We start from the raw sequence: 22,267 nt of genomic DNA on the forward strand, positions 1-22,267 counted from the left end.
GAGAAAATTCAGAGCAGTAAACATATTCTAAAGGTCTGAAAAATTGAGGCTATTCAAGAAAACAGATTTTTTTAAAAGTGCAAATATAACGTGTGATCAAAGATTGCTCAAATACCTTGTTTTGCTGATTCAGATATTTTTTCAAATTTCTGACAACATACTTGCTGAGTGGTCTCAGCTTGCAGCACATCTTTATTTTTTGCTCTTGCTTTATCCAATGCCTTATTAGCATTTTCATAATCCACTAGTGACCTAGATCTTCTGTATAGGAGATCCTGCAAAAACAAAGTATAAGGATGTATAAAATCTACAATTACCTACTGTTGGATATCTTCAATTTTAGCCCTCAGATCAGAGCGTAACTACCTTATTTGTCTCAAGATTTTCATTTTATTCCTGCTTGTTAAGATTATTCTAATTTTAGTTATGTGAATATAGCAAAACAGATCCTCCCACCCCAGCAACATAAAGGGGCATAGAAATTCCCATATTGGATCAAACAAGTGGTGTCATCTAGTCCAATATTCTGTCTGACAGTGGCCAACACTAAAAGCTTCAGAGGATGTTGCAAGAAACTCAGGAGAAGGCAGGTATGGGGAATTCCATATCCTCCCAGCAGATTAGAATCAAGCTATTGTTTAGATTATGATTCCGAAATACCTGCATAGCATGAGAAACAATACTAGCCTTCTGTATTAAAAAAATGTAAACAGCATCCATCATCACCACCACCTTTTTCTGAATGTGGACAACTTTGTAAATTCCTTCTAACAGTATGAAGAAGCAAAAAACAGTCTCTTCCCACACCAAGCAAACAGTTTTGGAACCAACTTTGCCTATAATAAAGTTTTATTTACATTATTTGTTTTAGTTTCAGTGATTTTAGAGTATATGAAACAGTTGTCAAACTATATGACTACTTTTCAATTAAGCACAGTCATTAGAATAATCTGCGAATTATAAGTAGTTTACAGAATTTTTCAAAGTTACTCCTTCATTGCTTCTAAATCCACAAATGATATTTAGCCTTGCAGATGGGAGCAAACAAAATGTTGTTGTTACCATTTTCTTAAGAGTGAAGATCCAATACTGGGAGAGTGGGACAAAAATTAACAGGCTGGAGATTTTTGTCCTTTTCCTAATCCACTAAATTAGCATAATTTATATTTACTTAGGTGATCCCTAAATACTCTTTCAAGAAGTGCACTACCTCATTGAACATAAAGCACAAATTCACCTTAGCAGCTTGTGATTCCCTTAAGTAATATTTCAGAAGGTCAGAAAGCTTAAGGTCTTCATCTGCAGACACCCGCGCCTCTATTTTCTGGGGGGGGGGGGGGGGGAGAGAAAAAAAAGTGATATGCCTTTCTCAAAACATCTGGACTCCAATTTTTCATTTGTTTGATGTAAGTACAGGTGCAGATACGTGCAAAGCAACAGTGCATGATGCACACAGATATTACCACTTTCAAAAAATTAAACAATTAAATTAATTAAATTAATCAATTAATTAAACAATTAAACATGCGCTAGGTATGCCTGTTTGTTTTATAGGAAGCCAGTTTTTAACAAGGACATTGTTCCCACTTTCAGTGGAATATACTGTATACTGAAAAAGACAGAGAAGTTCAAACAGCCTCAGAGGAAAATACACATTCTCATCATATGAGATTAACAGAACATAAAAATTCTGTCTTAACTCCATATCAGCTATTCAAGTGCAGATACTCTTCAAAGAGACCAATTCTACTGTATGAACTGTCTGGAAAGGTCAACCAGTTCTGTACAGTTGCTGGCACCCACCTTCATCTCCAACATCTATAGTGTTAAAATGTTATTCCAGTAACACATCCAGCTTTAACCAAATCAGTAGCTGTGTTCAAAAGGTGCACTCATGAAGTTGAATCTCAGTGATGAGAAGGCAAACTGATTCAACAGTGCACTGTCTTTGAATAAAATATATACCCAATACAGTATTGCTGCACCCGTATGTAGTTAACAGAGCAGGGTAAATCATTTATCTGAAGAAGCATCTGAATCAGAAAGTCTTCATTATTCCATGTCTGCATAAACTAATAGGTTTTAAAATATTCATGTTTACTAGCTATTTACATAACTAATTTGCTGACCTCTCAAATGATTGTTGCTCAAGGTCCCAACTCAATATTTTTAAAATTTCCTTTTCCATTAGTGTCCTTTCCATTCCATCTACTGCATTATATTCTTATTCCTGATAGCTTTCTCGTGGGATAACTTGGAGGCAATCTTCTTGCATGCAAGTCTTTTAAAATCACTTCTGTTGCAGTAACAGACAAAAACCTTGAGCACTTCTTAACATTTTGGAGGACTAGCTCCCCTTACTTGGTAAAATTAATGTCAGGCTACAAGGTAGATAAACTAGATCCTTTGAAGAGCTCTGTGTAAGCATGAAAGCTTGTCCCTTTCACCAACAGGTGGTCCAATAAATATACCTCGCCCACCTTGACTCCCTTTTACCTTTTCACACAGTCTACAGAGTCATTTTGAATGTGGTTTTATTTAAAAAGCAGTTTGAAAATCCTAACACACTATCTTCCTCCTCACCTCTGCCCAATGCTCAATACTTACCATAAAAAACTCACAAGCTGATCAAAAGACCACTGACCCCAAGATACTAATTGTCAATATCCTGGCACACACTGGGATATACAACTACAAACAGAAGTTTACATCTAAAAATTGATTTAATGATACATACCCTTGTTTTGTCAAATAACTCTGATACCTTCAGAAAAAACCTGGGAAGGAAACAGATACGTATTATGACTTTAATGGTTTTCCGTTCAATTTCCAGTCAATGATCTAAATAAACTGATCACAAAACTAAGATTTGGTACAAAGCAAGAAAGGCCTATTACTGCAACTGGAGTATAGTATTACCAGAACTGAGGTGAATTGACAAATCTCTGTACGTTAACTTCATATATAGCTCCTTCCTGCAATAATGCCAAGTACAACTGATATGGTTAAGCCTTCATTTTCACAAGCAAATTTAAAAGAACATTTTTTAAATTGCCTATGTTTTAGTGTGCAGAGTCCAGGAGTACAATTTAGTTCAGAATATCAAACATACTGGACAAAATTCAACATACTGGACAAAATTACCAAAAGCGTGAGTGAGCACAAATCTCCATATGGATGCATACCTCTTGTTTTCAACTCTAGGGAAAGAATGGGGATCCACAGAGGTGCACAATGATGCCACTTTTCTTGATCGCTCTGCTGTGACTATGACAAAGCATGCATATACCCAGATCTTAGATGTGCTCTTGTCATGCCTTAAAATCTGCTTGCTATGCATATGGGGAGTGGTAAGGGAAGAGAAAGAAACCATTCTTTTGGATGTTATTCTCTCTTATGGACTCAATCCATTTTGACAAATGAATAGACATCAACCTGGCTAAGTAAAAATTAACATATTGCTGGGTAGCAATCTGTCCCATAATATAATCACTTTTAACAATAAAAATCTTACTTGCACATATCTGTGGAGTCCTGTGTTCCTAATGTATACAATGAAGACCCAATTCTATTACAGTCATCTGCAACACCTAGAAAGAAAAAAAGGACTTAAGACTGAATTTCATTCTACTCTTGTATGAATATTATTTCAAGAAGCACATGTTATTTTTTCAAAACTGGATGCTTTTCTAAAAGGTATGCTCTAGTTCAACCAGGAGTTATGGGCTTGATGCAGGAATTACACGATGAAATTATGGGAAGCAGTGGCCCCAGCTCCCTAGCTCCACGCGTTGCCTCTGCTCCACCCCAAGCCCCGGTTCTGCAGCTCCTATTGGCTGGGAACTGCGGCCAATGGGAGCTGCAGGGGTGGTGCCTGGCTGCCAACAGAGGCAGCATGTGGGGCATGCCGAGGGAGAGAAGCCCCCTCCAAATAAGCAGTGGCCCCAACCCCAAGCCCACCCATGCCCAAAACTGCCCTGAGACTGCCTCAGCAGCAGCCAGTGCGACTGACCTGGGGGCTGCCCAAGCGGCTCCTGGGCCAGCCACATGGGGCTGCTGCAGAAGTCATGGAATCCATGACCTCCGTGACAAACACTATATACCACAGTGTGGACACAGCCTGCTTTTCACTCAGCATGTAGCTACACCTACCCTACATGCCCCCACCAGTGGTGTGCCTTTCAACTTGCAGATATTTGACACAACTGGAAATTTCTTGACTCACTTTACCTTGAGAATATAAGAAAGTTAATACTAATTCTTGTTCTGATGGTACTTCATTACAATAGATTACAAAAAAAGTTTGTAGCATAGACCTTGTTTTAACAGATTGTTAAACTCACTATTGCATATCAGCCCTGTGGAACTACTATAATAGCTTATATAGCAGAGTAATATTAGGAAATTATGTATTTTAATCCGTCTAAATCAGTGATTCTCAAACTTTTCTTTTCACGGACCACTTGAAAATTGCTGCGGGTCTCGGTGGACCACTTAATGATCTTTCCAAACATTGTTTATACCATTAGCTATTGGATAAAAGCACTATATAAAAAAACAATAATAAACGTTTTTTTGTTCTACAAATAAAAGCACACAACTCATATTTTAATAACAGTTGTCTTATCTTTCTAATGTGATGGATGTGCCCTCTCTCCCCCGCCACTGCAGCGCCTGAGCTGGGGCTGGGAAGGAAGGGGGGTCTCTCCCTCTCTCCCCCACCACAGCAGCCCCCTAGGTGGGGCTGGAAAGGATCGGGGATCTCTTCCCCGCCACAGAGCTGAGGCTGAGGGCCACCTCTCCCCGGCAGCTGCAGCCCTGGAGCTGGGGAAAGTCGACTCTTTCTCTGACCACCGCAGACCTGCATGTTCCAGATTCCCCCCTCTTATCACTCCACTGCTCCCTCCCACTTACCCCTTATTCCCCCCAAGGCCACCACCCCACCTTACATGTGCATTATCTCCAGGGTCCAGGTACGTGGCTCCTGCGTGGCTCCACTAATTATGGGGGTGGCCCTTCATTCTCTCATGTGCAGCCGCCCAGGTGTGCACCTTAGAGGGAACTATCCACGGACCACCTAAATGGAGCTCGCAGACCACAGTTTGAGAATGTCTGGTCTAAATGATATTTTTGGAAGTGAGAGACGACAACTCTTTGCAACACTCCAGCTCTCTGGAGATCACTAGGAAGTGCTCCATGGACCACGCTTGAGAATCTTTGCAAGATTCCTGAGGTCCATACTCTACCTTCCCTAGATAGAACTTTGAAGGAACCATCAGTCCACAGGCTCCGTTTGATTGGACTGGCCACTACGATAACTCAGAGTGTTGAGAACCACGTGCTTCTCAACCACTAGGATCAATGAACTTTTGATGTCTTGAGTTTGGTCAGTCTCTTGCTACCAGACCCTCATATTTTTGTGGTACATTGGAAATAAAACCAGGAGAGTTACAGATCCTGTCCTGGTCCTAGTCAGGAAATAACCAAGGGCCTTCTTGATGTTATCTAGTATGGCATCTAATCTCTGCTAGATGTGAATGAAGTTTAGGGAAAAATACAAGGAAGTTAAGTGTCTGGTTAAAATAGAAACCTGAAACCACTTTAGACAGGAATTTGTAGTGAGGACACAGGGCCATTCTTACAGAACATAAGTCACAATGGCCTGGATCTCACTAATAATCTGGGCTGATAATGCAGCAATGCAAAATGCAATCTTCAGAGAAATTGTACGAAGAACTGTCTGACAGGAGTTTGAACCAGGGCCCCCATTAGCTTTGTAAGTACCAGTTTCAGATCCCATTAACAAAGGTGGTTCACACAGAAGAAGGAATACATGGAGCAAGTCTTTGGCAAACTGCATTACTGTAGGGTCAGCAAAGATTAACAGTCCATGCATTAGAGGGTGGAAAGTTGAAATGGTAGACAAATGAAGGGTGCTAGCTCATATTTTTGACATATATGTAGCAGAAGACCCAAAACCAGAAGTAATGGAAGGCCACTTTGGATCTACTCTTTTCTGAGTTGCTCAGAAGGAAAATCTCTTCCATTTCATCAACTATGTTTTCCTAGTCAACGGCTTCCTGTTTTCCAATATTAACCTCTTGACTTTGACAAAATACTCAGTCTAGTGCTCCCAGAAATCCAGAAGTCTAGTTGTCAGCCTAATAAGAAAATCAGAATCTGGGTGAAGAATCTTGCCCTGATTCTGAGACAAACGTTCTGGTAAACTGGGATGAAAAATTTGCAATTCCGTTTTCAGTTCTAGGACGATGGAGAACTGAAATTGCATAACTCAGGCTGGAACTAACAGAACCACCGTGGGTTGCAAGTCTCGAACAATGTGCTAAAGTAAGCACCTCAACACACTCCACAGATGTCAATTACTATTACCAAGGGAGACATATGGAATTGTCCTCTGGCACGAAAGCTTTCATAGCTGTGAAAGCTCAGAAGTCCAATCCCCACCTTTGTGCTGGGATTAAAAAGGACTTTGTTTATGTGAATCCCCAAGAACACTGAGCGTTCCCTAGGGCAAAAGACACTCCCTATGGAGACTGAGCTCTTATAAGCCAATCACAGTTACAGCAAATATAGATGTCCTTTCCCCAGTTCTTCCCTGAGAAAGTACTACTTTGAGCTACAGCAGAGGTGCGGCTGTCACAAACCTTCACATCTTTAACTTGGGCAAAAACAGGGATTTCACCCACTTTCGCCAGGCCTGTAAACAGTCACTTCTTGCAAAAGGTCTTTGACATTAAAGTGCCCTTTTAATGCAGATTCTGCCAGACTCCACAACTTGCTCCTTAAGAGTCTCTCCAACAGCAATTTAAAGATGACCCTCCTAATCTTTTCAGGTTTCATAGGAGAAAGATAGATCAAACACCTATTCAAATTGTGACCATCTCCCAGGTACCAGACATTGCACATAACCATCAGTGACCAGCGTCAAAGTGTTTTATGAAGCGCAAGGCTTGAAAGGCCTGCCTTCCTAGTCACCTCACCATGGTGCCATTGTGTCAGCAGACCCTAACAAAAGGGAAAGAAAAACAAAGATAAAACAGAACAGTACTGAAAAAGGATGGTACGGCAGGGCAAGAGCTGAGCCCAGATGACACTTGAAAAAAATATGTGAACAGTGGGGGTGGGGGTGGGGGGGGGGGAAGAGCTTCTCTAAAAAAATCCTATTTAATTGTTCACAAACAAAAATCCCTAGAGAGGATAAGGACAAACCAACCCAATGAGGGACGCATCAAGAACACTGAGCTATGCCAGCCCACTTCTCTTTTAGCAGTCTAACAGAAACAGGTGGGTCTATGCCTGCTTTTATGCCCTTGGAATTCGCAGGGTGGAAGAGGGTGGGTGCACACATGGCCCCAACAGACACTGCTTACTCGAAGTTTCCAAGCTGATTAATACCAAATGGCACCTTCCGAGACTGAAGATGGGCAACTGCGGAAGGAAAAATTTATTTCCTTCTTGAACTTAAGGTCGCCAACAGTTCCCAAATTTTGGCATGCCAAACTTTCCCAAACCTCTCCACTCCCCTGACATATTATGACTGCCACTTTTTGTTGGATTGGAATAGTTGAGTTTGAGGTTGAGTAAAGAAATGTAATTTCTTGTGTGGCATGAGTTGAACCCAGGTAACTGCAGGCAGATCTAAAGTTCTCCCCACTAGAAAAGGTTTGTGACAGAATTTAATCATGAATGTAGCTGTAACACCCACCTCTGCCCTCTAAAATTCATAAAACTTAACTAAAGGTTAAATATATGTTTCAGTTATCCCCAAAAGAAATGGTATGAAGAATCATATAGTCTCCAGTGTAAAAGCAGTTTATTCTAATTCCAACTGGTCTAGTACAGCATTAGCCATGAAGAAAATGGCACTCTCAGCCAACTTGTATTTTGGTGCCCCAGACCCCCACTGCCTCCCCCAATCATTGCCACTGGCCCCCACGGCTTCCCCCGCCCTCCTCCCCATCACCCTTGGCCCCCGCTGCCTCCCCGGACCCCACTTCCTCCCCAAACCATTGCTCCAAATTCCCTTCCATGACCTTGCACTCCAGGCCAGCTCTGCTCCTCGCCTCTTGACCATGGCACCCACCCATAAAGCCAGCCCTGAGCATTAGTTACACCCAGAGAGATATGTTATTCCAAGATCTGATTAGTCTTTGGTCCATCAATGGCTATTGGCCAGGATGGTGTCCCTAGCCTCTTTTTGCCAGAAGCTGGGAATGGGTGACAGGGGATGGATCACTTGATGATTACCTGTTCTGTTTATTCCCTCTGGGACACATGGCATTGGCCACTGTCAGAAGATAGGATACTGCCCTAGATGGACCTTTGGTCTGACTCAGTAAGGCCATTCTTATGTTTACTTCTGCTTGCATAAAGACGTTTATACTCCCTGAGAATTTTACTCTTCCTTGCATGTGAGGCAAGTTATCAACGGCAGGTCGTTGCCAATCACAAAGTGCAGAGTCCTGCACTTAGGACAGAAGAATCCCATGCACCGCTACAGACTAGGGACCGAATGGCTAGGCAGCAGTTCAGCAGAAAAGGACCTAGAGGTTACAGTGGACGAAAAGCTGGATATGAGTCAATAGTGTGCCCTTGTTGCCAAGAAGGTCAATGGCATTTTGGGACGTATAAGTAGGGGCATTGCCAGCAGATTGAGGGATGTGATCGTTCCCCTCTATTCGACACTGGTGAGGCCTCATCTGGAGTACTGTGTCCAGTTTTGGGCCCCACACTACAAGAAGGATGTGGAAAAATTGGTAAGAGACCAGCGGAGGGCAACAAAAATGATTAGGGGACTGGAACACATGACTTATGAGGAGAGGCTGAGGGAACTGGGATTGTTTAGTCTACAGAAGAGAAGAATGAGGGGGGATTTGATAGCTGCTTTCAACTACCTGAAAGGGGGTTCCAAAGAGGATGGATCTAGGCTGTTCTCAGTGGTAGCTGATGACAGAACAAGGAGTAATGGTCTCAAGTTGCAGTGGGGGAGGTTTAGGTTGGATATTAGGAAAACTTTTTCACTAGGAGGGTGGTGAAACACACCTAGGGAGGTGGTCGAATCTCCTTCCTTAGATATTTTTAAGGTCAGGCTTGACAAAGCCCTGGCTGGGATGATTTAATTGGGGATTGGTCCTGCTTTGAGCAGGGGGTTGGACCGGATGACCTCCTGAGGTCCCTTCCAATCCTGATATTCTATGGTTCTATGACTTTGAAAATTTTCTAGTGTGTGCTATAACTAATGAGGCTTCCCCCGCTCAAAGAACAGAAACTCACTTTTGTGTGATCTTGTCATTTTATCAGATTTGCCAGATGCATCTTTGACTCGGTTATGGTATTCTACAAGGAATGTTCTTTCATGTTCAAAAAAGTCATCTACATCCTAAAAGACAAAACGGTATTTAGAAAACAGATTCAACTATCTATAATAATACACATGAAATTTAGTATACAATAATGACTGTGTACAATTAAATACTTTATAATACGTGTAAGTGAACTCTGTACATATTTTGTAAAACACCCTATACGAAAGTCAGTTTCTACTTCACTGACCTGCCAAGTCCCACAAGATTTGATGTTTGCCTGCAATGTTTTAGCCTTTATGATAATAGGTGTTGCACACCTAGAATCCTTAACACATGGTTAGCAGGTAGGTGAAAGAAAAACTGATTTTTAAAGATATGGTGTTTCATAATGCATTTGTAATTTACTAGGGTGGTTGTAATAAGTACCTTCCACCTCTATGTCACCAGTTCTATTAAGACTCAAACCAGCAACGAAGGAGAAGGTTCATTACCATTCATCAGCTGGTTAGCGAAATAGTTAGATATCTGGTCTCAATTGCAGTACTGCATCCAGTTCTGGGCACCACACTGGGAAAGACGTGGGCAAATTAGACAAAGTCCAGAGAGAGCAACAAAAATTATTAAAGATCTAGAAAACATTACCTATGAGGAAAGATAAAAAAACTGAGTTTGTTTTGTCTGGAGAAGAGAAGACTGAGGGGGGACACATGATAACAGTCTTCAAGTATGAAAAGGCTCTCATAAAGAGGAGGGTGATAAATTGTTCTCCTTAACCACTGAAGACAGGACAAGAAGTAATGGGCTTAAATTGCAGCTAGGGAGATTTAGATTAGACAGTAGAAAAAACTTCCTAATCATAAGGGTAGTTAAGCACTGAAACAAGTTGCCTAGGCAGGCTGTGGAATCTCTATGATTGGAGGTTTTTAAGAACAGGCTAGAAAAACATCCATCAGGAATGGTCCAGATCAGTGGTTCTCAGCCAGGGGAACATGTACCCTTATGGGTACACAGAGGTCTTCTAGGGGATACATGAACTGATCCAGATATTTGCCTAGTTTTACAACAGGCTACATAAAAAGCACTAGCAAAGTCAGTACAAACTAAAATTTCATACGACTTGTTTATACTGTTCTATATGCTTTATACACTGAAATGTAAGTATAATATTTATATTCCAATGGATTTATTTTATAATTATATGGTAAAAATGAGAAAGTAAGCTATTTTTCAGTAATAGCGTGCTGTGACACTTCGATATTTTTAGGTTTGATTTTGTAAGCAAATAATTTTTAAGTGAGGTGAGATTTGGGGTATGCAAGACAAATCAGACGCCTGAAAGGGTAGTCTGGAAAGGTTGAGAGCCACTAGTCCTGCCTCAGTACAGAGTACTGGGCTAAATGACCTATCGAAGTACCATCCAATCCTAAATTTCTATGATTCGCTGTTTCTGTCCAGTACCTAGTACAGAGGCATCTACCTAAAAAGATTAACACCACAACTGTCACAATTAGACACTTCTGTTGTCTCTGCAGAGATGCTATGAACTGAGTGTGCAAGGACATTGAAGTACTCTGCCATCCAGACCATTCAGATCATGCTGAAGCATATAGGTGGGTAGACGCAGACAATATGAACAGTTACTGCCTATTTAATATCTGCTCTGTGGACAGAAGACTGGGTTACAGTATTGCTAATCTAGCCCCTTTCATGAGCACTACTCAAAAGAGAAAAAAAAGGTGAACAAAAAGCCTTAACCACCTTCATTATTAACTAATACATAGGAAATACATCATGCAACAGCATTCATGTGATACACAATATGAATGAATATGGTAGTTCTCTCTATATTGTTTTGAAAACAATTATGATGATGATTGGGAGAAGCCAAGATGTCTAAATAGCATTACAGTGGACGCAGATTTACACTAGGCAAGAGTCTGAAACATTACATTAACACTATCTTTTCTCCTTGAATAAGAGTTTTTTTATATATATATTGCCCTTTAGACTCTCTTTTGCACCAGAACTAACTCATGGCTGTAGTACCCGCATCTGATGTCTCAAGAATACAATTAGGAAAGTTACATAGGGCTTGAAAAATCCACTGGCTAGTGGGAAGCTTTCACTGGAGCACAGAGGGGATGAAGTCAACAGTTTCTCCAGAATTTAAGGTTTCATTATACAAGCACGTTTCTAGTCAATACAATTCCAAAGATAACTTTCCAATCATTAACTGAATAAAAGATTCAATATTGTCTTCCTGAGTCTACAGGCAGCTGCAATGCCTAAGAATTTTGAATATCGCAGTGAAATTGTCCAGACTTGTTAATTTCACTGGGCACTGGTAAAATAGTCAGAATCATCTGTTTCACAATGCTATTTGGGAAAGCTATAAAGAGCAACATATGAAGGATAGGTCCATCAATGGCTATTAGCCAAGACGGTCAGGGACCATCATGCTCCGGATGTCCCGAAGCCTCTAACTGCCAGATGCTGGGAATGGACAACAGGGGATGGATCATTTGATGACTGCCCTGTCCCATTCACTTCCTTGGAACCATATGGCTTTAGCCCGTTGGAACACAGGATGCCACTGTTGGGCTAGATGAACCATTGGTCTGACCCCAAATGGTCATTCTTATGTTCTTAACCAAAGCAGGTATCAGAGTTATTCATTGGGGGAGGGAAATGGCCCCTATCCACTCCACCCCTCCACCTTCCTCCTCCAAAAAATAAATAAATAAAAGGGCTGGAGAAGGGATAAAACCAGGAATGCCTTCCCTGTGGAAGCAGCCAGATAGTTCTGGAAGGTGACTGGGGTAGGGGCGGAAGGAGACCCAAAGCCTCTTTCCAGCAGGTAGATATGCAACTTTAAGGGCTGGTCTTCAATGCTGGGGTAAGTCGTCATAAGATACGCTACTCCAGCTACGTGAATAACATAGCTGGAGTCAACATAGCTTAGGTCGACTTATCCCAGTGTCTTCACTGCTCTGCATTAACAGAAGATGCTCTCCAGTTGACTTACCTTATTCTTCTCGGAGAGCTGGAGTACTCTGGGTTGACTAGAGAGCGCTCTGCCATCGATTTAGCGGGTCTTCACTAGACCCACTAAATCGACACCTGCTGCATCAATTGCAGCAGCATCAATCTCCCCATAGTGAAGACAAGCCCTAAGATTACAATTCCTGCTATCCAGAAGAGAATAATATGAATGATGAAACCTCCAGAAAGGGTCCCAGGACAGCACCCTTCTCAGTAGCTGGTGTTGCAAGGGGCTAGACATCTCAAGTTGCTACACCTGGGCTTTGCTGGTGCGGCCCCAAGTCCCTCCACCTTCACCTCTTTTGTATCTACCTCTGGCAAGTGTATAATAAATTTGTGAAGCCCTGAAATGTACTTGGCATGCATTTGGTATTTGTCTCCTTTTGTAATCATATTTGATTTCAATTCAAAGAGATACAGTTTCAAAAAAATTACTAAACATTTTATTAACATGCTAGAGATGAATCACCTTTACTCCTGAAACAATGACACCATCTGCTGATTTAACCATGTTTTTAAAGAAGTCTTCAAGTTTCTCTTTCTTGTTTTTCCCACGAACACTCAACTGAAAGACAAGTTCACATCTCAAGTTAGCACAGTCTCTGAAGACAATAAAAGCAGTGAATTCATTTCTGGACTGAGAGGAGCTAGAAATTATACTAGAAACTGCAAGTCTTGTACCAGGTTGATGTCTGTTTGCCTAACAGTACATTGTATAAATAATGTGGACGATGCACCAAGTATTACTAATACAACATTTTGCATTCTACTGGTTATTGACCAGACTTCCTTTAACATCTAATGTGAGTTTTGGGAAAACATGCAACTCCATAGTATTTGGGAAGAATACTGAATGTATCTGTATCATTTCAGCTACATTCATTCTCAAATGTCCTCATTTTTTTATACACAGTAAAAGGAAGCTACTGACAAGTTAGCTAATGTCACTAGCTCTTCCTTTGCTGCTTACAATTGCAAATTACTTCATCTTCAGGAACTTCTAATCCATCCCCCTCCTTGCTTCCACTGAAATCATCCCTCTCACACCATTTCCCCACATCCTTTCTTCTGTCCACCTAACTTTCCAGATCTGTGGGGCCAGAATTCCTGGATCAGCTTTGCTTCTTCTGCAGCAAGTACTGAGTTGACCTTCTATATATCAGAGAACCAAAAGTCATGTTTCAAGTTAAGAAAAAGATCTATTACCTGAGGTTTGGTTTTAGTTTTATTTTCAATTTTCAACATTGAAGGTAGTGCAAGAGATATAGTTACATTTAGTTACTTAAAAAAGTAATTGAGGCACCACTATTTAGACAATATACACCATCATCTCAGAAATAGGTTTTTAGGCAAGTTACAATACATAACGACCTCCACTTCACTAGCCCAGTATTAGGATTCCAACTCCAACGCAGTATGAAGACAGCTTGTATTGGTTACTTCTCCATATATTTAACTAGTTTAGCTATCACAAAACTATTCTGCTTCTCAGAGATTTTTGTCATCTTGGCATAATATTTAACAACCATGTTATACTGAAGAAGAATCTGTAAACTTAACAGAACCTTTTACCCATCATAATTTTTAATCAAAGAGTTACTCTTGGAATGCTGTCTTGACGAGAACTAATCACACTTGTGTTTTACAAAACAGTGATAATGATAGTTTGTTTCATCATGCTCTCTCTTTCAAAACACCTGAAATCAATTAAAGAATAGGTGAGTAAATATCTTCTTGAGCCACAGCAAATGGTGACTGATTAAAAAGTGTTGCTAGTCTCCCGTAAGTATTTTTTCTGACTGGGCTACAGTTCAAAAACTATAAATTAAGTCCTGAATGCCAATTACCCAGATGGCAGAAAAATGAACTTTGACAGGGCCAGCTAATTTAATTTCTTAAATTCTAAATCCAAAGAGGTTTGGTTAAGGAATCACTGTAAATTGCTTCAGGAGATCAAGTGTTCTACCCATTTTCAATCATATCATGAAAGTACATCTTGATTACTTTTGCTACTGAATCAGTTTTCAATACTCACATCCTGATTATATTCCAAGAAGACATGGAAATTTAAATCTTTTCTCAAGATAGGATGTGCTGCCACACGACACAAGAACACTTCATGCATTGCAACTGTCTTCTTGAATATTGCCAGATATTCACTAGAAACAAAAAACAAGTACAGTGACTACACAATAAAGAATTAAAATTCCACCCAAAACAATTAATTTTTTATGAAGCCGACTGCAGAAAATAGAAACATCCTCGTACACAGACAAAACTAAGGAATGCTAAAATATTTTACCCTAACCTTTGATGTACTTGATGTTAGTATATTATGTGGTATTTAATGTGTGCACTAAGAAGGTAATGTTAATACATGGCGAAAAATTTAATCCTTTATCATATAACATAAGCAGACATATAGAGATAAATACAACAAATATTACAGGCCCTTTAAATGAGGATACAAATTCCATCTGTGTGTTAGTTCCACTGGAAGTATAACCCCATTTATCCTTCCCATAAACTATCAAGAACTAACAAGATGCAAAACTGTACTACACAAGCAATCGCGTAGCCTATTGTGAATATTCCTTCCTCTATCTCCATCTTGCCTATTTGCTCCCCTCAACTCATTTGTCTGTATTTTGTCCATTTAGCTTGCAAGCTCTTTGGATCAGGAATCTTATTCCATGTCTGAAGTGCCTAACACACACTGGGTGCTCTATACACGGATCTTTTGCTTAATTTCCCTTTTGGAATGGTTGTAAGATTTAGTACAGTAGAACCTCAGAATTACGAACACCTCGGGAATGGAGGCTGTAACTCTGAAACGTTTGTAATACTGAACAAAACGTTATGGTTGTTCTTTCAAAAGTTTACAACTGAACATTGACTTAATACAGCTTTGAAACTTGACTATGCAGAAGAAAAATGCTGCTTTTAACCATCTTAATTTAAATGAAACAAGCACCGAAACAGGTTTCCTTATCTTGCCAGATCGTTTTTTTAAAATTTCCTTTTTTTTTTTTTTTTTTAAGTAATTTATATTTAACACAGTACTGTATTGTATTTGCGCTTTGTTTTGTCTCTGCTGCTACCTGATTAGAAACCAGAAATATGCACTGAGGTATGTGGTTGACCAGTCAGTTTGTAACTCTGAGGTTTTACTGTATATCAAAAGTAAGTATCATGATAAGTCAGTTGTCCAGTTCAACCAAACTAGATTTTAAGGCAATAATTGAAGTTTAGTTTATGGTGCAAACAAAAGATTAATTAGGAAGAGGAGCATCTACTCCTGTCAATACTAGTTTACTATAGTTTATTTTATTTTGTAAATTCAATTAACTGACATGTTTAGTAAACTGCATTGATTGTACAGAAATAAGAGGAAAGGGGCTTCTTTTATTCCCCCTCAAGTTAACAATGAAATGGCTTAGATAATTGATACACTGGCTTCCACTACGTGCAAGGAGGGATCATAAGATTTACATACCAGCAAACCAGCAGGATCAGTGTTGGGAGATGTTTGATCTCTGTGAGAGCAGTAGTCATTCAGTGAAGACAAAAAAGAAGGATGCAGAGGATGGAGGTGGCAGTAGAAGAAACCCCAAGGTTTCTGTGTTATCCAACCCCTAACCAGACCACAAAAGAATCATGATCAGGGCCGCTGGAAAATCACAGATTCTTCAATATTTATTGTGCTCTGCTAATTTCCAGTTTTCTGGTGTATGAAGTATATGTGTATATTTCCTCTGCTGTCAAACCATCTCTTGCACACCAGTCTAATACAATAATTTTAATACACTAGCTCACAGCAGCTGGATGCTGAGAAGTGCTAATTATTTTCTTGCCAGTTCAGTGCTTTGGTGAGAAGTAATCTAGTAGCAGTGTAAATATACACCTGAAAACTGAAATCAGGGAGGGAGGAGAAAGAGCAAAGAGGTCCATGGATGAGATAAAAGAAAGGGGATGGAGCAAGGAAAAAGACTTTCCTATATGACTCAACACAGAGTACTAAACCTTACAACAAATCCTCCAATCACTATCAACTGCATAACCAGGGAAGTCACTATTTCCAAGAAACTGTCCTACTGTAAAATTATGTATTCCCAATAAAAAAACATGTCAGGCAGTTACCAAATTTCCAGTTCTACAGAACAGAAGTTTGATAATTGCCCATTAACAACTAACTACTGTGATTGTACAAGCTCCTATTACTTCACACAGATTTGAGAGCTCTTCTGCCTTGCCTATGTCTCTCACTAACAGTAACTAAAGATAGAAAGTAAAATTTGCATTTTTAGTTATTACTAGGGCACATGCAAAGAAAGCAGCTCAGTCCATATTCATGGTGAAACAAAAGATTTATACAAGTACATAGTAAAAACAGAAGAGCAGGTTATCAAAGTCTGATTGAAGCTGCCTTCATAAGTGATCTGTAGAGAAAAAGGTTAGTTAAGACCTAATACCTCGCCTTTACAGTTTGTTCTTGAAGGATTCTTTGTAAAAACAAAAAAAGCTAACTTCGTTTTCCATTTTCAGTGTGTATTTATATGACCCCTTTATAAAATTCGCACAATTCTGGGCAATAATTTATACAATTTTCCTGATGGCTCTGATCATGATAATTGAGATAACACTGGTTATGTGGTAACTGCGGATGCTCAAACCTGCATCTTCCAGAAGGGATCACTGTTGTGAAATGATTAGAAGTATGGAATAGCAGAGAGCACTAAAAGGCAATTGAAACATACAAACACACACACACAGAGCACTGAATAAAATATACATACGCTTCCAGTTCTTGTTTCATCTTGGTGAACTCTTCCTTAGTCATCGATCCTTCTCCTTCTCCAAGTTTCTGTAGTTTTTCCCTTGAAGCGTCAAAGTCAGGCCTGGGTGGTGCTGGTGGAATCTGTGAAATGAGTCAGAGTACTTTTGAATTCCTCACCTTCTTAGTCAAAGCTAAAGTCCTTCAAATAAGGGCACAGTAATGCCCTGTCTAAACTACACAGTTTTATTGACAAAAGTCAGCTTTTGTCGACAAAACAGTTGAGGTGTACACACTGAAATGCTCCTCCCGCCGATGTAAGTCTTCTGCTATGCCAACATAATAAAACCACCTCGACGAGCAGCATAGAGCTTTTTGCGACACAGAGCGATGCAGGATCAGTGGACATACGTCAGTTGGTTATGTCACCTTAATTGGCCTCCAGGGGTCCCTCAAAGTCCATCATGACTGCTCTGGCCAGCAATTTGAACTCTGCTGCCCTGAAGGTACACAGGTATGCGCCCCTCCCCTGTTTAAAGACCCAGGAATTTTTGAAATTCCTCTTCCTGTTTGCTCAGTGTGCATAAGTCATACAGCATCTTCCCAGCTGACGATGCTGGCTTTACCCAGCAGATGCTCTCCCACATGGAGCACACTAGAGCTGTTGGATCTGCTGAGTACATGGGGAGAGAAGCGGCTGTGCAGTCGCAGTTTTACACCAGCCATAGAAATTTCGAAACCTACAGGCTGATTGCTAGTGGCATGCAGGAGAAGGGGCACGAAAGGGACACACAGCAGTGTCATGCTAAAATCAGTGTCATGCAGACATACCAAAAGGCAAGGGAGGCCACCCATCACTCTATAAGGAGCTGCATGCATCCTAGGTGGCAACTCCAGCTACACCACCAAGGCCCCATGGATACTTTGGGGAGACTGGAGGCAGCAGCCAGCGGACTCGAGCCCAATGAGGAAGTGGTGCCGGAGGACAATGTGCAGCACACATCCAGTGGCGCAGCAAGTCAGGACCTCTTCACCACTCCAGAGAGGTCTAGCCAGTCCTAGCACTCCAGCTCTGCATCCCGTGTGCCAGGAGAGGGGAGCTCCAGTAAGTGCTCATTTTGCTTTGATACTGCACAGTGAGAGGAGATTGAGCTCTCGTGTATTTTGTTATATAGTAGAGGATGGATAAGAGAGAAATTAACAACAGAGCCTCTCCATCTACGCAGTTGGGTCACAGCAGAAAAGTTTGTTAATGTACAGAGGGATGTCCTGGGAATCCTTCATAGAAATCTCTAGGAAGCTTTCCTGTAGGTATTCTGCATTTCTCTGCCAAAGATTCCTTGGGAGACCTGCCTTATTTCTCTCCCTACTATACGAAACTTTGCCGTGCAACCCAGCAATTATTTCTGCAGGGAACAGAGTGGCACACAGGTGAGTAGCATAGAGCTGGTTTGAAGCCCTATGCATGCAGGAGCTGCACCCTTAGGAAAGAGATATAAGGTTTGATTACTCTAGCCTGTGGAAAAGGGCACCAATATTCAGAATAGGCCCCCTAGACACTGAAAGCCCTGGTCTACACTAGGAATTGAGGTTGAATTTAGCAGCGTTAAATCGATTTAACCCTGCACCCGTCCACACGACAAAGCCCTTTTTTTTTTTTTTACACTTAAAGGGCTCTTAAAATCGATTTCCTTACTCCACACCACAAGGGGCTTATCGCTGAAATCAGCCTTGCCGGGTCAAATTTGGGGTACTGTGGACGCGATTAGACGGTATTGGCCTCCGGGAGCTATCCCAGAGTGCTCCATTGTGACCGCTCTGGACAGCGCTCTCAACTCAGATGCACTGGCCAGATAGACAGGAAAAGGCCCGCAAACTTTTGAATTTCAATTTCCTGTTTGGCCAGCATGGCAAGCTGCAGGTGAGCACAGAGCTCATCAGCAGAGGTGACCATGCAGAGCTCATCAGCACAGGTGACCATGATGGAGTCCCAGAATCGCAAAAGAGCTCCAGCATGGACTGAACGGGAGGTACGGGATCTGATCGCTGTATGGGGAGAGGAATCTGTGCTATCAGAACTATGTTCCAGTTTTTGAAACACCAAAACATTTGTCAAAATCTCCGAGGGCATGAAGGACAAAGGCCATAACAGAGACCCGAAGCAGTGCCGCGTGAAATTTAAGGAGCTGAGGCAAGCCTACCAGAAAACCAGAGAGGCAAACGGCCGCTCCGGGTCAGAGCCCAAAACATGCCGCTTCTACGATGAGCTGCATGCCATTTTAGCGGGTTCAGCCACCACTACCCCAGCTGTGTTGTTTGACTCCTTCAATGGAGATGGAGGATTTTGGGATGAGGAAGATGATGATGAGGCAGCTGTAGACAGCTCACAGCAAGCAAGCGGAGAAACCATTTTCCCGACAGCCAGGAACTCTTTCTCACCATGGACCTGGAGCCAGTACCCCCCGAACCCACCCAAGGCTGCCTCCCAGACCCGCCAGGTGTAGAAGGGACCTCTGGAGAGTGTACATTTTAAAATAGTATACATGGTTTAAAAGCAAGCATGTTTAAAGATTAATTTGCCCTGGCATTCACGGCTCTCCTGGATGTACTCCCAAAGCCTTTGCAAAAGGTTTCCGGGGAGGGCAGCCTTATTCCGTCCACCATGGTAGGACACTTTACCATTCCAGGCCAGTAGCACGTACTTGGGAATCATTGTAGAACAAAGCATTGCAGTGTATGTTTGCTGGCGTTCAAACAACATCCGTTCTTTATCTCTCTGTGATATCCTCAGGAGAGTGATATCATTCATGGTCACCTGGTTGAAATAGGGTGCTTTTCTTAAGGGGACATTCAGAGGTGCCCGTTCCTGCTGGGCTGTTTTCCTGTGGTTGAACAGAAACGTTCCCTGCTGTTAGCCATGGAGAGGGGGGAGGGGCTAGCCAGGCAGTGCGGGGAGGCAAAATGCAACCTTGGAACGAAAGCACACGTGCTATGATGTAATGTTAACAGCAAGGTTTACTGTGAAAGAGTGTACCCATTGTTCTATAAAATGTGTCTTTTTAAAAACCACTGTCCCCCTTTTGTTTTCTCCACCAGCTGCATGTGTTTCAAGGATCACAGGATCTTCTCCTTCCCAGAGGCCAGTGAAGATTAGAAGGCGAAAAAAACGCACTCGCGATTAAATGTTCTCTGAGCTCATGCTGTCCTCCCACACTGAGAGTGCAGAGGAATGCGTGGAGGCAGACAACGTCAGAGCGCAAGAAAGCACAAAATGACCGGGAAGAGAGGTGGCGGGCTGAAGAGAGGGCTGAAGCTGAAAGGTGGTGGCAGCATGATGAGAGGAGGCAGGATTCAATGCTGAGGCTGCTGGAGGATCAAACTAATATGCTCCAGCATATGGTTGAGCTGCAGAAAAGGCAGCTGGAGCACAGACCACCGCTACATCCCCTGTGTAACCAACCACCCTCCTCCCCAAGTTCCACAGTCTCCTCACCCAGATGCCCAAGAACGCAGTGGGGGGGACCTCCGGCCACCCAGCCACTCCACCCCAGAGGATTGCACAAGCAACAGAAGGCTGGCATTCAATAAGTTTTAAAGTTTTAAACTTTTAAAGTGTGGTGTGGCCTTGTCCTTCCCTCCTCCACCACCCCTCCCGGTGCACCTCTCCTCCACCACCCCTCCCGGGCTACCTTGGCAGTTATCCCCCTATTTGTGTGATGAATTAATAAAGAATGCATGAATGTGAAGCAACAATGACTTCACTGCCTGTGCAAGCGATGATCGAAGGGAGGAGGGGAAACTGGTTTTCAAAGCTTCTCCGATGCACACCGCGCCCTCCTGTGCTCTTCTAATTGCCCTGGGGTCTGGCTGCACGTAACCAGCGGCCAGGCGATTTGCCTCAACCTCCCACCCCACCATAAACGTCTCCCCCTTACTCTCACAGAGATTGTGGAGTGCACAGCAAGCAGTAATAACAGTGGGAATACTGGTTTTGCTGAGGTCTAAGCGAGTCAGTAAACTGCGCCAGCGCGCCTTTAAACGTCCAAATGCACATTCTACCACCATTCTGCACTTGCTCAGCCTTTAATTGAACAGCTCCTGACTACTGTCCAGGCTGCCTGTGTACGGCTTCATGAGCCATGGCATTAAGGGGTAGGCTGGGTCCCCAAGGATACATATAGGCATTTCAACGTCCCTAACAGTTATTTTCTGGTCTGGGAATAAAGTCCCTTCCTGCAGCTTTTGAAAGAGACCAGAATTCCTGAAGATGCAAGCGTCATGTACCTTTCCTGGCCATCCCACGTTGATGTTGGTGAAACGTCCCTTGTGATCCACCAGGGCTTGCAGCACTATTGAAAAGTACCCCTTGCGGTTTATGTACTCGCCGGCTTGGTGCTCCGGTGCCAAGATAGGGATATGGGTTCCATCTATGGCCCCACCACAGTTAGGGAATCCCATTGCAGCAAAGCCATCCACTATGACCTGCACATTTCCCAGGGTCACTACCCTTGATAGCAGCAGATCTTTGATTGCGTGGGCTACTTGCATCACAGCAGCCCCCACAGTAGATTTGCCCACTCCAAATTGATTCCCAACTGACCGGTAGCTGTCTGGCATTGCAAGCTTCCACAGGGCTATCGCCACTCGCTTCTCAACTGTGAGGGCTGCTCTCATCTTGGTATTCATGCGCTTCAGGGCAGGGTAAAGCAAGTCACAAAGTTCCATGAAAGTGCCCTTACGCATGACGAAGTTTCGCAGCCACTGGGAATCATCCCAGACCTGCAACACTATGCGGTCCCACCAGTCTGTGCTTGTTTCCCGGGCCCAGAATTGGCGTTCCAGCGCATGAACCTGCCCCGTTAGCACCATGATGCCCACATTGTCAGGGCCCGTCCTTTGAGAGAAGTCTGTGTCTATGTCCTCATCACTCTCGTCAACGCACTGACGTCGCCTACTCGCCTGGTTTCGCTTTGCCAGTTCTGGTGCTGCATATACTGCTGGACAACGCACGTCGTGTTTAATGTGCTCCTAATTGCACAAGTGATCTGAGCGGGCTCCATGCTTGCCATGGTATGGCGTCTGCACAGAAAAAAGGGGCGGAACGATTGTCTGCCATTGCTCTGAC

General features: G+C 42.3%; 1 protein-coding gene across 1 annotated transcript in view; it reads right to left on the reverse strand.

Moving 5' to 3' along the window:
- The window catches only part of SNX6 (sorting nexin 6), a 54,326-nt gene that overhangs the window by 15,543 nt on the left and 16,516 nt on the right, over nt 1-22,267 (reverse strand). Inside the window, exons 5-12 of the mRNA XM_073348999.1 lie at nt 17,165-17,286; nt 14,404-14,527; nt 12,838-12,933; nt 9,295-9,400; nt 3,515-3,590; nt 2,738-2,777; nt 1,238-1,324; nt 116-275 (exon numbers count right to left, since the gene is read on the reverse strand). Of these exons, the coding sequence (XP_073205100.1) occupies nt 116-275; nt 1,238-1,324; nt 2,738-2,777; nt 3,515-3,590; nt 9,295-9,400; nt 12,838-12,933; nt 14,404-14,527; nt 17,165-17,286 (811 nt within the window). The remainder of the gene's footprint in view (nt 1-115; nt 276-1,237; nt 1,325-2,737; nt 2,778-3,514; nt 3,591-9,294; nt 9,401-12,837; nt 12,934-14,403; nt 14,528-17,164; nt 17,287-22,267) is intronic.

This window comes from Lepidochelys kempii, chromosome 6, assembly GCF_965140285.1.
Source record: "Lepidochelys kempii isolate rLepKem1 chromosome 6, rLepKem1.hap1, whole genome shotgun sequence".
In the NCBI taxonomy this organism is placed as follows: domain Eukaryota; kingdom Metazoa; phylum Chordata; order Testudines; family Cheloniidae; genus Lepidochelys; species Lepidochelys kempii.